The 15,965-nt window shown below is 39.0% G+C and overlaps 1 protein-coding gene across 1 annotated transcript; it reads left to right on the forward strand.

Moving 5' to 3' along the window:
• The first annotated feature begins 577 nt into the window (after positions 1 to 577).
• tax1bp1b (Tax1 (human T-cell leukemia virus type I) binding protein 1b) lies at positions 578 to 15,928 on the forward strand. Its single transcript, XM_071469995.1, has 18 exons — positions 578 to 700; positions 3,079 to 3,272; positions 6,528 to 6,630; positions 7,152 to 7,342; positions 7,443 to 7,601; positions 8,558 to 8,706; positions 9,075 to 9,165; positions 9,871 to 10,056; positions 10,245 to 10,496; positions 11,382 to 11,552; positions 11,959 to 12,019; positions 12,320 to 12,438; positions 12,561 to 12,686; positions 13,245 to 13,331; positions 13,915 to 14,119; positions 14,219 to 14,373; positions 14,506 to 14,591; positions 14,873 to 15,928. The coding sequence occupies exons 2-18, from the start codon at positions 3,096 to 3,098 to the stop codon at positions 15,069 to 15,071; spliced, it is 2,517 nt and encodes an 838-aa protein (XP_071326096.1). The 5' UTR covers positions 578 to 700; positions 3,079 to 3,095; the 3' UTR covers positions 15,072 to 15,928.
• Positions 15,929 to 15,965: the final 37 nt, after the last annotated feature.

Raw genomic sequence — 15,965 nt, forward strand, 5'->3', positions numbered from 1 at the left:
CAAAGTTCTTTGCAATGTAATATAAGACGTGCTCGTGTTTGACAAATGAATCACAACTGCAACAGATTTTTTTATGTGTGTTTTATAAGTCTGTGTGGGCTGGGCAAGTGCATGACATTCTAACTAACTGGCTATTACTGATACTTTAACGTGTAAGCATGTTATAGTTGGTGGGGATGGAGCTAATATATCCATATAGTGATAGTCTGATATATAAGGATGCACCATATTTTATGATTGAGTTGAATTGATCTTGTACGCAAAATATTTAACTACAGAGTAACTAGTAGGCTAATTAAACCTGTGAAATAAATGTAGTGAAGTAAAGAGTATATTCCCCATTATAACATAGTGGAGGAGAAATATAAAGTCCTGAAAAGTTGTGTACTTGTGTTACATTCAACCATTTCTTATCCAATTAGTTGTTATTAAAAAAAATGTTTAATGTAATGTTTGTGAATAAATCTAAAACATTATTATAATATAATCTTTGTCATGACCTTTCTTTAATTATTTAAGACATTAATTCTTTTGTTTCATAAACTGTTTTCACTCGGGTGGGATTCCCGAGCAGCCCCTGGCGGAAATGACGTACTGTTGTTATTATTCCAGGAAGAAGGTAGGGGAAAGCACTGAACTGCGTCAACAATTGTTTTCATGATACACTCGGATTTCGGCATCAGTTCAGTATGGCAGCTGGGTAAGTTTAAGGTTTTTTTTGATAAACGTGACTGATAAAACCATTTGAGACCAGTTTTTAAGAGCTACTTCGAGAGACAGCGTTGCCAACTGTTTACGTTAGCTAACCTTGTCCTCCAGTTGATAGCAGTGCTCTATAGTTAGCTGCTCTGTTTTTACGTTGAGGGCGTTATAACGTTACCAACTCAACACTGTGTAGTTTACTAGTTAAAGTGAATATTTCGAGAAACAAATAAATATGTGTCCTGCGTTTAACGCGTATTCTTGTTCTGTACAGTATGTGGCAAATGATAGCTAGTTAGCTACATGGCTAACTTAGCCAGATATGATCACTGTCTTCACATTAGGCCTCGCCGCGTAGTTAGTAGTTGCCACTTGTCAGTTTCAGCCATTACTGTGGACTTTTGACAACACATACGTCAGGAAGGGAAGTTCGGTAATTTCTCTAAACAACAATAATGTTCGTACTTTATGATCATCTGAGTAAATATTTTGACTGTCACAGGCCTAATTACGCCGGGCAAAATTATATCAGCTGAGGCCCAAATGGAGTCAGTGCGGCCAGTTGTATTAGGAAGTCTTTCTCTGCTGTCATCTAAATTAGGTGGCGCTATACAGTATTCAATATACCTGCATATAAAGTGGTCTAAAATGCATTCTAGGTTAAAACTATTTAAGGTAGTAAAAGTTATCTTGGCGAACAGTGATTGAAATAAAAATTGATATCACCCATCAAAACATCGAAAGTAAAACTGAGCTGTGCTTCATCATTGTTTACAAATCCATGTTCTTGCTACCTTAAAACATACAAATTAAAGGTAATGAAGCTTGCTCTCCGGACAAATCAATAAAATAAAATAATGTAGGAACAACAAAATCAAATCATCTATTTTTCTGTAGGTTTTGAATTACAAATGTACTCAGGGAAATTTAAAGGATATAAATATCAGCTTTTCTTTCATAACATAGTAAAACGAAAGTCATGAGAAAGATAAATACTGGAGTAGAAAAAAACGTTAAGTAAACTAACAGTAAAAGTAAAGTTCTACTTTTGATTTTAAAATGGTAGATATTGTGGGATATTGGGAATAACTGTGATGATTCTCTGTCACCCATGTCATGGTTATCCAAGAAGAGCTGAATCAAGCGCAACTGGACATGGTTGTAAATACTTAGACATTTCACCTTGAGGTGAAACGTTTTCAAGTATCTACAGCCAAGTCCAGTTGCCCTCGATTGAACTCTCCTTGGATTACCACTGGGTCTGGTTTTTTTTTCATTTTGAACAGCTGTTTCAGTTTTGCATCTGAGGAAGGAAACTGTTGCCAAAGTCCAGAGGACACATTGTCACATAATCCTTTGCATACCCAATCAGCATTATCGGTGTAACTCTGGTTCAGCAGTCAACATGACCATGTCGTTTTTATCATGAATTTGTCTTCAGGTAGTCTTCAGTCATTGGTAAATACATAAAATGAACTGCAATTAAAAGGCCACTGAAGGGTGTGATTTGCTTAAGATGGGCATTTATACTACTTGTGGTGTTACACACAAATTTAAGATGTTTGGATGTAACTGTAGTATCATTAACCTGTTGCATTTTCTTGTCCATCCATGTGTTGAAAGTGAAAAGCTATGACATACTATAAAAGTTGGTGTGATGGACCTTGCCTGGGTTTTTCCAATGAGAAATTCAAATTTTGCTCGTCATTTGAGACAACTTCCTGGTGACAGCATTGGATTTTCTTTTACTTCTACATCTTGACAAGGACTCCCAGACAGTCTCTGTGAGCCTGAAGTGTTAGTCAACAGTCAACACTAAGTCTGCTATTATGGTACTATTGATTATCTAATATTATTACGAGCAGATATCTGTCTACTGTATATGCTCTATATTTAAAAAGAAATATAAATTGACTTGATTGATTGATTTGATGCTAGTTTGAATACCAGAAAGAACAGCCCATGCACAAACATGATATGACTCAGTATTTAAGATAGAAATGTCCATTCGCTGTGTGACATTCCTGAAAGGCTTATTCGATTGCCTCAGAGTCTAACCAGAAACTGCAGCAGACTGGGATTACAAATGATGAACAAACATTTTAATACTGGCCCGTATGGAAATGAATTAGTCCACATGTTTTAAAGATATGATTCAAATTGCTCTAAACTAGATAATAGATACAATGAATGACATATTATTCAATACCAATGTACAATGATTGTAAGAATCTCAGAATTAATTTAACTTCTTTGTATAGAACATATTTGCCTCTTCAGTTATTCTCAGTCATTGTAAAGAGTGTTGTTTTAGTTGTGTCTGTGGTTGTTGTTGTTTCTAATCATATATTTGGTTGCCTGTCTCCTCCTGTGTAGCCACAACTGAGTGATTTATGGCACTGTTCCTGGATGGGACTTTATTAGGCAACAACATGGACACATCAAACTTTGCCCACGTCATCTTCCAAAATGTGGGGAAGAGTTACCTGCCACATGCTGCACTGGAGTGTCACTATACCCTGACGCAGTTCATCAAACCACATCCAAAGGACTGGGTCGGCATATTCAAGGTGAATATCCCTATTCAATGTATGATAAACTCATTTGAAGAAAGCAAAGATATCAATGAATATTTGTAGTTGGAGTAAAAGTAGTAATAGTAGTCTTAGTATCCATGGTTATACAGGATGTATTGTGATGGCTAGAGCATATTATGTATGGTGTATTGTTTGTTAACTTAACTTGAACTTGGAGCAAGGGCTTCTTGGCTATTTTAGTAACTTAACTTAAAAGGTTCCAGTTTAGCGTGGTTGCAGCCATGCCTCAGAATTATTATTTTGCAGAAAATACAATACAGAGATTTTACTAAAAAAGTGGCAATAGAATCACTTCACTGGTGAGCAAAATTAAGAAAGTACGAGTCAGCTTGACTTGAAAAATTAGTTTGGCAGAGTTAATGGAGCATTTTGACCCCCACCACACATTTGACTGTCCCACATGGATCTCGTTACAGGAGCACATTAAATCAAATACAGTGGCAGGAATTTATTTTAGCTTTATCTGTAGTGAATCGTGGGTGGAGAAAGAAACATGTGGCTGGAGGTTTTTGAAGACCAACATGCTTTTTATCTACCAGAAATCAGATGGAAGCTGGGATTAAGGCACACCAGATAAAATAAAAGTGTTTGTCTGTTGACAACAATGTGATTGCAATGATTGCTCTTTGCTCATAGGTTGGAATTCAGAAATATACTGTTATCATGCACTTATTCGGGTAGCATACAGTAATGCCATTAAGCTAGCTAAAAATAATTGTTTCAGTTTTGCTGCAGTATGTGCTGCAGAGATTTAAATGCTTGATCTCTTTGTAAAACTTCATACTCTTTCTATCTGAAAATGAATTTCAAGGATTCTGTATGTATGTATGTATTCCGGATCTGTAGTGTGTGCTCTTCATTACATTTTTGTAGCTTTGAGAAATGGATGTATGCAGAGGTTTTTGCCAAGCCTACCGAGAAATGAGGTCATCTCAAGCTAACGTCTGGAGGCTGTTAAAATACTAGATTCAGCACTCTGTCTCTAGCTGGATGCCATATCACATTGTGTTTTTACCCTGAAGATAGGCACCAACTGACAGCAAAGATCTTAAAGTCACTAATTTCTTGAGGCTCTAAAACACAGAGCTGAGCTGGAAAAGACTGAGTGCATGGTCATAAATCGTTTAAATGTTCTTGGCAGTGCTGACAGATGAAAACTTGCCAAGTTCTTGTGTTTGCATGCATAGAGATACCTAGATACACTGTGCATCAGTGTTAGCTCCTTACAAACATTTCGTTGCTACTGGTTCCCAGTCAAGCAGAGCAGCTCATGTTTTAGATCTTTGGGAATGCTGCTGCTTTCATAAGGGTTTCTAGGGTATCTATTTTGTGTGCTTCTGATGTGAATATAGTGCATTTTCCAATATATCTAATTAAGTCTTCTAGAGGTGAAACTAGAAAGTATCTTCTGGTTCAGTCAGTTGTAATGTGACTTGTCAGCACAACTGTCAGTAAGTTGGTTTAAAAAATTATACGTTTGAAGAATTATGGCTACCTTGAAAATGAATTATTTTCAGATTTTTAATTTATGCTGTCACATGTCAGCCTACAATAATTTACAAATGTTTAAATTACACACTTTTGCTTGGCAAGTCAAACAAAAGCTAAATATGCTATTGATGATAAATAGATGGGAGACAGGTTCTTATTTGCTCTCGAACAAATGCAGCCTTTGGCCCTTTGATGTTGGAACATTTACCTTACTGCCTGATGTGAGCTGTTCTCAGCTTCGTGGAGGAATGTTGTTGGGACAGGTTGTCAGAATGGCCCAGGACAAACCAAGAACAGCTTTATAATTAACCTGTCTCTGAGCCAAGCCTCTCTGTGTGATTCATGAGCAACTTGCTCCTGAATTTACACAGTCTGACTGACAATCCATTACCTCCTGCAGCAACGTTGCCACCAGCTCATGTCAGCTTTCCTTCAGAAGTACGGCTTTGCTGGAATGCTGGTGAAATGTTATGTTAAGCTAAAGTACATGTTGCTTTGATAGGCCTTGTGATTGTTTTGTAGCTTCTTGTATGTTTTTGGAGATTGCACTGTTGTGTTGTCACTTAAGTCACCAGTCCAGTTTTTACTGGTAGCTCTACCTCACCCCTTCCGCCTCTACTCCTATTTATATACGTTGCAGACCAGTCTGTTGTAAGTGAAAGAGTTCCTCTCAGAGTTTTTACCCACCACCACCTCTGTGGCTCTAATGAGTGGACTGGTGAACGCTAGCCTTCAGTTATGACTTTCACTAACTAGGTGCATGTTTTAATTGCTTCCTGTTCTTTACTGCTGGAGGCTGGAAATGCGCTCGTAACAATTGGGGGTTTTGGAGCAGCAGGGCCTTCTATCTCTGGCTCTGATGAACACTCGTAGTATTGTAGCTGTAGGCTGTTTGTACACAGGTGAGAGAATAAACTGCCCAGATTTTGGAAAAAAAAACCCTGCTGACATCAAAAGCAACATCTGTTGAAACAGTATAATATATTTAAACATGATCTGTCCAAGTGAATGTTTAAAAAATACTTTGGGCAAAACTTTGAAAGTCACATCACACAACTTAGTCTATGTTTTGTGGCAGGGGCTGGTGTAATAGGCTGGTTTGACTGGGCTTGTTGTGGATGCGTGTGTGTGCCTGTGTGTGCACACTGAAAGCCAGTCCACTCGATGTGACTCTGATTTTGTTTGACAGTTTTATGGCACTGGGCTGAAGTTATGGATGTATTTTCTGTACTCCCCCCTCATCAGCCATCAGTTAACAACACATAAAATACATATAATTACATTTTGGTTTTCATTTTCAAGTTGCCTATGTATAAAATTTTCACCTATTTCCCTCTTCCTGTTAGAAGTGAGTTGTAGCTACATTTCCACAGTTTGGCTTGTTCACAACAAGGGCTGGGCCACATACACATGGTAACCAGGAGTTGGAGTGGTTTAGAAAAATTATCTTTTTTCTTTCTTAGAAAAAAAAATCACAGTAAGCGTTGTCTTGCAGGAGTTGGACTGGTTTAGAAAAATTATCTTTTTTCTTCCTTAGAAAAAAAATCACAATAAGCATTGTTTTGCACTATCATCCCAACTTAGATTGAAAACCCCATGATTAGTGTAATAAACCAGTTTGAGATATTTTAGAGGTGGCACTGTGTGAATTCTAGGAAGTTAATCCACCATTGTTATTATCTTACACTGATGTGGTGAGAGTGCCTGGTTGAATGGATTCCCCACTATGTCTCACAGGTTGGTTGGAGCACAGCGAGGGACTATTACACATTCTTGTGGTCGCCTCTCCCTGAGAACTATGTGGAAGGCACCGCAGTCAACAGAACAGTGGTCTTTCAGGGTAAGATCATACCATAGTTTTATATAAGTTTGACACCTCTTAATAACCACATATCAGAGGTCTGTTCAGAGGATTGTTAAAACTTTAATACCAAGTCACTGGATAGAGAGCTAAATGAGAAACTTTGCCCACAGATTTCTGTTCTGGTGTGAAACACACTTTAGTTAGGTGTTTTTCTGTTTTATTTTTTTTTACTTTTATACTGCTTTTTATTAAGTGATGGAAACGGGAAAAGACATGTCTTATTTGTTTTTTAGATTCAAACCCACAACGTCACACATACACACAAACACACACGCACACGCGCACATGCGCATAGTGTTTTTTCCAGATCTCTGAACAACCACAGCACAACACTTTCTCCACTTTTGTCATCTCCACGCTTATGTCAAAGTTATAATTGCACTTTGTTAAAACTTTGAGAAAAGTGTGCAGTTCAAATTAAATTACTCTGAAATATCTTTTACTTTATTTCCCTGTGCTGCTGTGCTCTGAGTTCACTGGGTGTCATTCTTCCCCAGGATATTATGTGCCCAATGACGACGGCGAGTTCTACCAGTTCTGTTATGTGACTCACAAAGGTGAGATCCGTGGAGCCAGCACGCCATTCCAGTTTCGTGCCAACAGCCCTTCAGAGGACGAGCTGTTGACTGTGGAGGATGAATGCAACTCTGACATCCTGGTGGTCACCACCAAGGCTGGCTTCCTTGAGGTAGGGTGTTCCTCAGCAGAGGTACTCAATACATCAGTGTTCACAGTGAATTATTATGTGAACCGGCTGAACATCTTGAACAATTTATTTTTCTGTGCAGCAAAAGGTGGAAGAAGCCCAGAGAGAGAAAGACGAGCTGGTCAAAAACATGGCTCTCCTGCAGCAGGAGAAGGAACAGCTGGAAGCTGAGAAGGAGAGCCTGCAGAAGGAGTATGAGCAGGAGAAAGAGACCTGTGCCCAGCTGAGAAGAGAGAACCAAGTAAGCAGAGAGAGTTAGCGGGAGGGGAGGATAAGTCATGTTTATTGCTCTTCTAAAACTTGCAGATCTGGTAAATGAAACAAAATACTTTGTTCCTTTTTGCTTTAAAATGTATTTTTACTTTGATTTAGCAGCACATGCTTAAATAATCAGTTTATATGATTGATGCTCTTGTCTGCCTTTTGAAGTTTGTTCAAGTTGTTCTACATTTGGCCAAACAGTCTCTTAGCACCCCCTAGTGAAAGACTGCAAACATGAATAGCTATCCAAACTCGTGATCCACTAAAGAATAAATCACGCTCTGACAGATATGAATGTCTGTATTATCAAAGTTGTAATTCAGCTTTTTATAGCATAACATTAAGTCTTAAAAGAAGTGTCAGTAATAATTCATATTGCTGTCCTCTGCCATAAATCTGCTGGTTTTAAAGCAGCTTTCAGATGAAAACATGATTACAGATTTTGTGGCTGTTAATTTTATGACTGTACTTTTTATATGATTTTTTTATGTGGTGTGAATATAAAGATTCCAAAATTCTGCCTATAAACAAACTGTAAAAAAATAATTTCCTTTTGCTTTTTTTGATGTCATCTTTTAAGATTGAAAACCCTGCATAGAACCATAATGTTCATTTTGATGTAGACTTGCATTTGAAAGACAATAAACTTTTTATGTTTTGCACACGTTTTCCATAAGAGTCAAAGACAGAGACTGAAAGTGACATACGAGGAAGCTAGCTTTATTTTTGTCATGTTCATTTTTAACCCCATCTAGATTTATGTAGGTCTTAGCTCAAATTTGAGTAAATAATTTATATTATGACTGAGAATGATTTTACTTTCTTTAGTTCATGCACGTGACCAAACTGAAGCATTCCTCTGGTTTTTGTTTGGTCTTCAGTATTTTTCTAGTTTTATTCCACTTGTTTCCAACATTGTATTTAATCATCTCCCAGGAGATGCTGAATTCATCCCAGGCCCTGCAGGAGGAGAAAGAAGAGGTGAAGAGGAGACTGGAGGAGGCTACAGCCAGAGTTATACAGTTGGAGGAAGATCTGATTGGAGTTACTCAGAAGGGCCTACAAAAGGAAACCGAGTTGGATGGGTGAGTTCAGGATGGAGGGGTTGTCGCAGATTCACTGAATACTCAAAACATTAGGATAACCTGGGTGCACTCACTCTCAGAATTGTGTTTTTGTTATTTGAGCAAACACTCCTGTGAGAGTTGTGTATAAATGAGTGAATTTATTTATCAGCTTGAAAGTATGTTTAGCTGTAGTATCAACTCAGGAAGAATCATGTGCTTCTGAGATCATCACACGACCCCTTGATTTATATGTAATTTATTACTAAGTACAATTTTAAGGTCATATTCTATGGTCCCTAATCAATTATGCTGAACACTGAATATGAACATAGACACTGATGGGTGATACAGTCCGTGACGAACAATTTTTATGACCTTTTCTTTAGTCTCAAAGATAGAGTGAAGAAACTTACAGCAGAGAAGGAGGCACTTGAATCTCATCTCAAGAATGAGAAAGATGAGAAGGAACTCTACAAGGTAATGTACTGGTAGTAGTAATACATATCTTGTATGCATTCTGTTAATGTTTCTCCTGTGTTAGTTCTTAAATAAAGATTAATAACAAAATAAGGATGTCTCAGTTCAAAGTGGTAGCATCTAGGGAGTTCATGTCACATGATTATGTCAACAGGGATGGCTCAGGAGTTGTATGGTTGACTGCTAACTTAGTGACAGCTTTACAGTCGATATAATTTACAACATTTTTGTTATATTAGATTCCAGAAAATTAAAGGTCTAGCTCATCGACTTTTCCGGTTTCTTTCCTTTTCTTAACTTTTTACAGCTGGGATTATTTTGCATATTGTAACCCAAACATTTAGTCTAAACAGGGCATGCCTTTTTCTGTCTTCTTCTGGTCCGTCTGGTGTTTCTGTCTCTTTGTTGTGGTGGGCACTGCACAGGAACTGGGAGTGCCACATACTGTACTGCTGCCACAGAAATTGAGCCAAAAACCTATTCCTAATTTAACTTGCACCATCACACTGGGGTCGTCGCACAAGGAAAATTTTATGGGCCTATTTCAATCTCTGTTTTGTAATTGAGGTCATGCAACATTTATTTTAACAGTCATATGTGCTTTGGTACATGATCATGATTGAGGCAAAAGCCAACAACTTTATGTTTTATAACTTGTATTTTATATCCTCATCTGTGTTTGTTGGGGGCATGTGCGTGCACCAGATTCACCTGAAAAATCGGGAGCTGGAGAACACTAAGCTGAGTGCAGAGCTGCAGATGCTGAAGTCTGTGGATGTAAACAAGGAAAACACCATTGCCCAGTTTAAAGAGGAGGTGGGACGCCTCCAGGCATGTCTCACTGAGAAGGAGAAACAGTACAGAGAGATCCTGGCCAAAGTTCCCCCCTTGGTAAAAATAATTTTGTTTTTAAAGCGTAAAAAAAGTGACAGCACCTTTCTGTATTTGTCATATGCAGTATTTAATTTGATACATTCTTATATCAAATGCGTATTTGAAGATTAATTATAACATGAACAGGAATAAGAACAATAACATGTAATAACACATTTATGTTCAAATGTGTTTGTTTCTGGCAGGGAGATATGAAGGCCCTGAAGGAGCAGCTGCGGCAGAAGGAGGAACAGCTCCAAGCCAACCAGCAGCAGTCCACCCTGTTAGCCGCCGAGTTGAGGGATGCCTCTAGGACCCGTGACCGTACCATGTCTGAACTCTACCACATGAAGGTGGAAGCTGATGCCCTCCGCCAGGCCAAGGCTGAAGCTCAGGCCCAGTGTGTCCAGCTGGAGCGCCTGGTAGAGCAGATGAAAACGGAAGCTAAAGAGGAAGCAGTAAGAATCAATCTACATGCCAGTCTTTTTTGATTGAATTAGCTGTATGTGAAACATAACTTTAATAGTTATGTTTAATATAATGGAAGGCAGAAGTAGGTGATTTGTTCTGTTATATCTACAAAAGTAGTCATGAGCAAAAATATAAAACTAATTTTGGTAACAAATACAAAGTTACATCTCAAATAATCAAATGTTTGGAAATGATTTTCAAATAGTATCTCAAAAATTGATAATATTGCAAATCAAATTTAATGATAACATAAAGTAAGAAATCAATTAAATTTTTTTGGTATGTGATATATATATATATATATATATATATATATATATATATATATGCAAAATATATAGCCTATCACAGTTATATTTATCATTATTTCACCACAAAACAATTATACTGAAATATTATAATTCACAATAATACTGTATTAATGTATTTTGTCCAACCATATTCTACGTGTGCTATATTTTGGTGCGGCCAGTAAAAACAGATATGAAGAACAAAATAATAAAATGGAAGGAAAAGGCCTCTCCCAGAAGGGTTTTTTTTAGCTTCTGTGTTAAAGGAGGCTGCAATTCTTTTCATAGTTTAGACCTAGCCAAATTTAAACTAAATAAAAAAAAAAAAAACAAGGCAATATCCTTGTCTGATCAATACAGTTTCCTGGGGTACATAACCACTCTACCACATTACACTGAAGGATCATTTGACAGCACCCCTACATTATGAAAAGCCTGTTAAACATTGTAGATGATTTCTCGCTGTCATAAAGCCAATATTAATAAGGGTTTCATTTCTATCTCTGCATCTTGATAGGGGTCTTTGTAGTTGGCCCATTACTGTGTTTAATGTGTCTGATCTGTCCTGTTTTTCATCACAAGGCCAAAGCAGAAGAGGAAGCTACTGCAGACACAGCTGTTGTAGCAGAGCTGCAGAGAGAGGTGGAGGACCTGAAGATGCGGCTGCATATGGCTGCAGAACACTACAAGGAGAAATACAAGGAATGTCAGCGACTGCAAAAACAAGTGCTTAAGCTCTCTGAGCAGCAAGGGGTAGGTCCCACCAGATACCAGCTGACATAGTGAATGCATGCCTCCGACAAGTGAAAGAACAGAACTTGCATTAGATTTCTGTAGCACTATGCCTGCCCACTAAATATCCTCAGAGTTGGAGAGGTTCTTAGACAACGCTTTACAATTCTTGGCTGGAATCAGTGTCCTAAGATTAGACAAATCCATCTTTATTATCTTTCAATATGCTTGTATAAGTCATCTATAAGTGCACATTTGTTAAATTAATACACAAACCTTGTTAAATACACAAAACACAATCTGCTGTAAATGTGTGCCATGTTGTAATTATTCTCAGTTGCATACTTTTTTGTTATATTCTCAGTTGTTTTCTGTCCTGTTGTTGCAGAGAGCTAATTTTCACCACTTATTGTTTTCCTGTCTGTAGGAGCTGAAGAGAAGCTCAGCACCAGAGGCCACAACAGTGAGTCCAGAAACTTCAGTGCCAGGTACATTGAGTCTAACTGCACCAAACTTTAAAACTGCAATCAATTATCAGAAATACTGATAAAGTTAATAAGGCTGTGTAAGTGTTATTTCTTTGGTGGCTGCCTTGTACAGTATTTCCTATTTCACTTTAGAAATCAGTATTTTATTTTGGACTGTAGTCTAAGTGGGTTGTAATAACATGTCAGATTCAAGTATGCTGCGGTATCAGTTTGTCATTTTAACTATCAACAGATGAACCGATAACAAAATATCTACATACGGTTGCTTCCCTCAGCTCACTGTCTGGCTTGTCTTCACAGGGAGTCCAGGCTCTGCTGATCCCATGCTGGAAGCCATCATACAGGAGAAGCTCAAAGGCATCAGCAGAGAGGCGTCTGACAGAAATGACAAGTACAGAAAATGCAGGCAGATGCTGGTGGTAAGAAAACAAATTTTTGTATCCTCTTAATGGTCATGTATCCTTAAATTAGATGTTGAAACCCTGTTGTAAAGGACTTCTGTAGTACAAAGGTGGTATGGTATGGTATGACTGCTCTTCAGGAGGAGAAGGAGCGTAGCTGCATGTTTGCTGATGAACTGGCCAAAATGGAGGTGAAATTTAAGGAGCAGCTGAAGACCAATGAAAACCTGAAACTGCAGCTGGCAGCAGAGGAAGATCGCTACAAGGTTAGTATAGCCAGAGGACAGACATTTAGCACAGCTCAGGCCGTCAGCTGCCGGCAATTCTTTGGTGCCTTTGAAGAAAGTCCGTCTTTAGACTCTTCTGTGTTTTTACCGCTGGGTATGGCTGGTCTAGCTTAGGGATCGAACCTTTGATGCTATCTCTCCCCTTGAACACAGTCGCTCTGACAGTGTTGTTTATGAGCAGGCCTATCTGTGAGACGACATTTTACTGCTGTTTATGTCAGGCTCTGGTGACAAGCGAAGCTTGGCTCTGAGGAGTAATCTCCAGTTGCCTGGCTAATGCTGTGCTTGGCTCAAGTCAGGCGGATATTTCCTTAGTGCCTCAGAGGAATTCAAACAGGTTGTTTTGCTTTGAGCAGTATTGCACATAAATCAGTCCTCAGCAGAGGGGACCTTTTTATGGGAGTGATCAATTAATGCCATGCACTGAGGTCTGGCTGTATTTAAATGATGCATTTTCAATCAGCAGCACAAGTCAAAAGATTGAGAATAGAAAATGTCTCTTCATACCTCTGATTTTGTGTCTTTTGTTTACCTCAGAGCCAGGTGGCTGAGAAGGGACGGGAGCTGAAGGACCTGAAGGACACACTCGCACTTGTTTTGACAGAGAAGGAAAAACTGGAAGGGGTAAGTGACAGCTTTCATTTTCGCTTTTATAGACTTATTCCGTTCTAAAAATTCCTTGAAAAGTGCCATTCCCCTGCCATTTTCCCTCTACCAATCTGGCCTGTGTTTAATATGCCTCTAATTGTAGAAGCAAAGTAAATGAGTTCTTATTTTCCATTCCATTACTTTGGACCACAGCAAGGTCCTCATTGACCTAAAATATTGTTTTGAGGTAATGCTGTTACAGCTAAGAGAAGCAGAATGACCCAATTTGAGGTTTAGACTGTAAATTGAATTGGCGTCTGCAACTAACATCAATAAAACACAAGCGTCCTATTCCCTTTGAAAATGAGAAGAGTTTCTTTTTTAATGAAGGCACTAATTAAACTGTGTGAGCAAGACTAAAAGTAAGAACTCACAGCTCAGGAGTTGCCCCTGTGACTGAAGCACTGATATATAACTCAGCTTGACAGACTGGGAGGCATAGAGAGATGAAACCAGATATGTTGTTCTTCAGAAAATATGTTGCCCATGGTGGCATTTAACTTTGCCAGTGGTCTTTGTTGTAGTGAAAATAACTTGAATTCTGCTGTTGGTCCCCCAGGAGCTCCAGAAGGGCAGCAGCAGTAGCAAGAAGGGAGATCAGGGGGGCAGTGAGAAAACCAGCTTGGAGAGCATCCAGTCCAGTGTGCCTTTATTCCTGCAGTACCCGGTCCCATACGCCCAGGATGCCCCCACCCCTCTGCTGGTCTCTCAGAGCCCCACCAAGCTGCAGTTTGGGAACCCTTATGCCATCTCAGACTCAAAAGGTTGGTTTTTGTTTCAGAAAGGAGCATATACCTCTCCACACCAACAATTGCAGAAATGATTATTTACAGTAGCTATGTCTCTGGATTCTCTCCTTGTAGATGAGGCAGATGAGGAGTTCTCAGATGACCAGCTGCTTAGGCTGCCCCCTGTTGGCCCACCCTCTTGGGACAGCAATGTGGTGTGTATCCAACCCACCCGCAACCACAGCCGGCCAGAAGGCCACGAGGAGTCTGAGGAAAAGCAAAATAACAATGTAAGCCTCCCTCTCATGTGCAGTGTGCGGTGAAATGCGGTTGAATTGACTTCTTTCTCCCTTTCTCTTGCTAAATATTTCCTACATATAGTGGATTGATTCTGTAAATGATGTTTTACCTTTCCTTCTCAGGGTAATACCATTGAACAGCCCACAGCAACTGAAACTCACAGCCCATTTGTGAACGATGGACAAACAGCCTTCTGCTTTGATCCCAGGTGATGCTCCCTCACATGCCCAAACTCTCATAAATGCCGTCCAAGTTCGCCACACCCTACAGTTTCTAAACCTGTGCATTGTAACATGTGTAAAGTGTTTGTTCTGCTGCACAACCCCCTTTTGTCGGTATTAGTCGAGCAGCAGGCCACCCACATTGCATCAGACAGATGCCCTTTATTAGCTTGCGCTCTTGGTTTGCCCACATCATCACTCAACTGCTTATTAACACGAGCTTTCTCTCCCTGCCTTTCTCTTCTGTTGTCCTCCTTCCCGTGTGCAGCATGGACATGAAACGATGTCCACTGTGTGAGGTTATCTTCCCACCCAACTATGACCAGAGCAAGTTTGAGGAGCATGTGGAGAGCCACTGGAAAATCTGCCCAATGTGCAGCGAGCAGTTCCCGCTGGACTGCGACCAGAAGGTGTTTGAGAATCATGTGCTCACTCACTTCGACGGCCACCCGCTCAACTTTGACTAAGGAAACAGAAAATCAGCACATCCACTCTGCCTACTTCCTGTCAACCACAGAAATAAATCACTCTGCACTCTTTTCTGCATGTAATGGTGTGAAGATCCACTCTTTAGGACTATACTGACTTTCGCTTTGTTACTTCAACTTAGAAACACTTTGAAGTGATGTGACATTTTAAAATGACATTCTGATTCAGTGTATATCGCAGGGCTACTAAATTTGTTTGCAAATTAGAACGTTTTTTATAGGTGGAAGATTTCCACTTGTTTGGAGAATAATTTAGGGGAATAAGACTGTTGTATGTATCTAATAACTTTCAATTGTCTTGGCTCTCACAGATCTGTTACAGGTTACAGGACGTAACGAATCAGGGAAAGAGAGAAGTGTTTACCAAACTTACATTTAAAAACATCAAACCAAATGCGCCCTCCCTTCTTCAACATCACTGTACAGGTCATTTGCTCAGTCTTTTTAGAAAGCAGCCTTGGTGCACTATATGCAGTCAGGGAGAAACCTTCAGTGATTACATCCAGACATGATTATACAGTATATCGTCAGATCATCTATTTTAGAATAATTAAAGCCAATGATATTGTGAAAGCCTTGATACTCTGTGTATGATATAGATTTGTTTTTTGTTAGGTTTCCTTTAGTTTTGATTTTAATTATTTAATTAGGTTACTGTGTCTGAATCTTTAAGACCCTTCATATCATCAGCTGATCAGTGCATGCTGAGCTTCTGTTAAACTTCCCTCTTTTGTTCTTCTCTTTTACAATATTAAGTTATTTCATTCATAGAAATGTTTCATTTAAGTGAGTTTCATGTATCTAATATGTGCTAATAAAGTCTGTTTGAAACTGAATAGTCAGCCAAATGTGTATGGTGTTGAACACAGTAAA

The sequence above is a fragment of the Trachinotus anak genome, unplaced genomic scaffold, assembly GCF_046630095.1.
Source record: "Trachinotus anak isolate AG129_WGS33_773 ecotype Australia unplaced genomic scaffold, CSIRO_AGI_Tana_v1 ptg000032l, whole genome shotgun sequence".
Classification (NCBI taxonomy): Eukaryota; Metazoa; Chordata; class Actinopteri; order Carangiformes; family Carangidae; genus Trachinotus; species Trachinotus anak.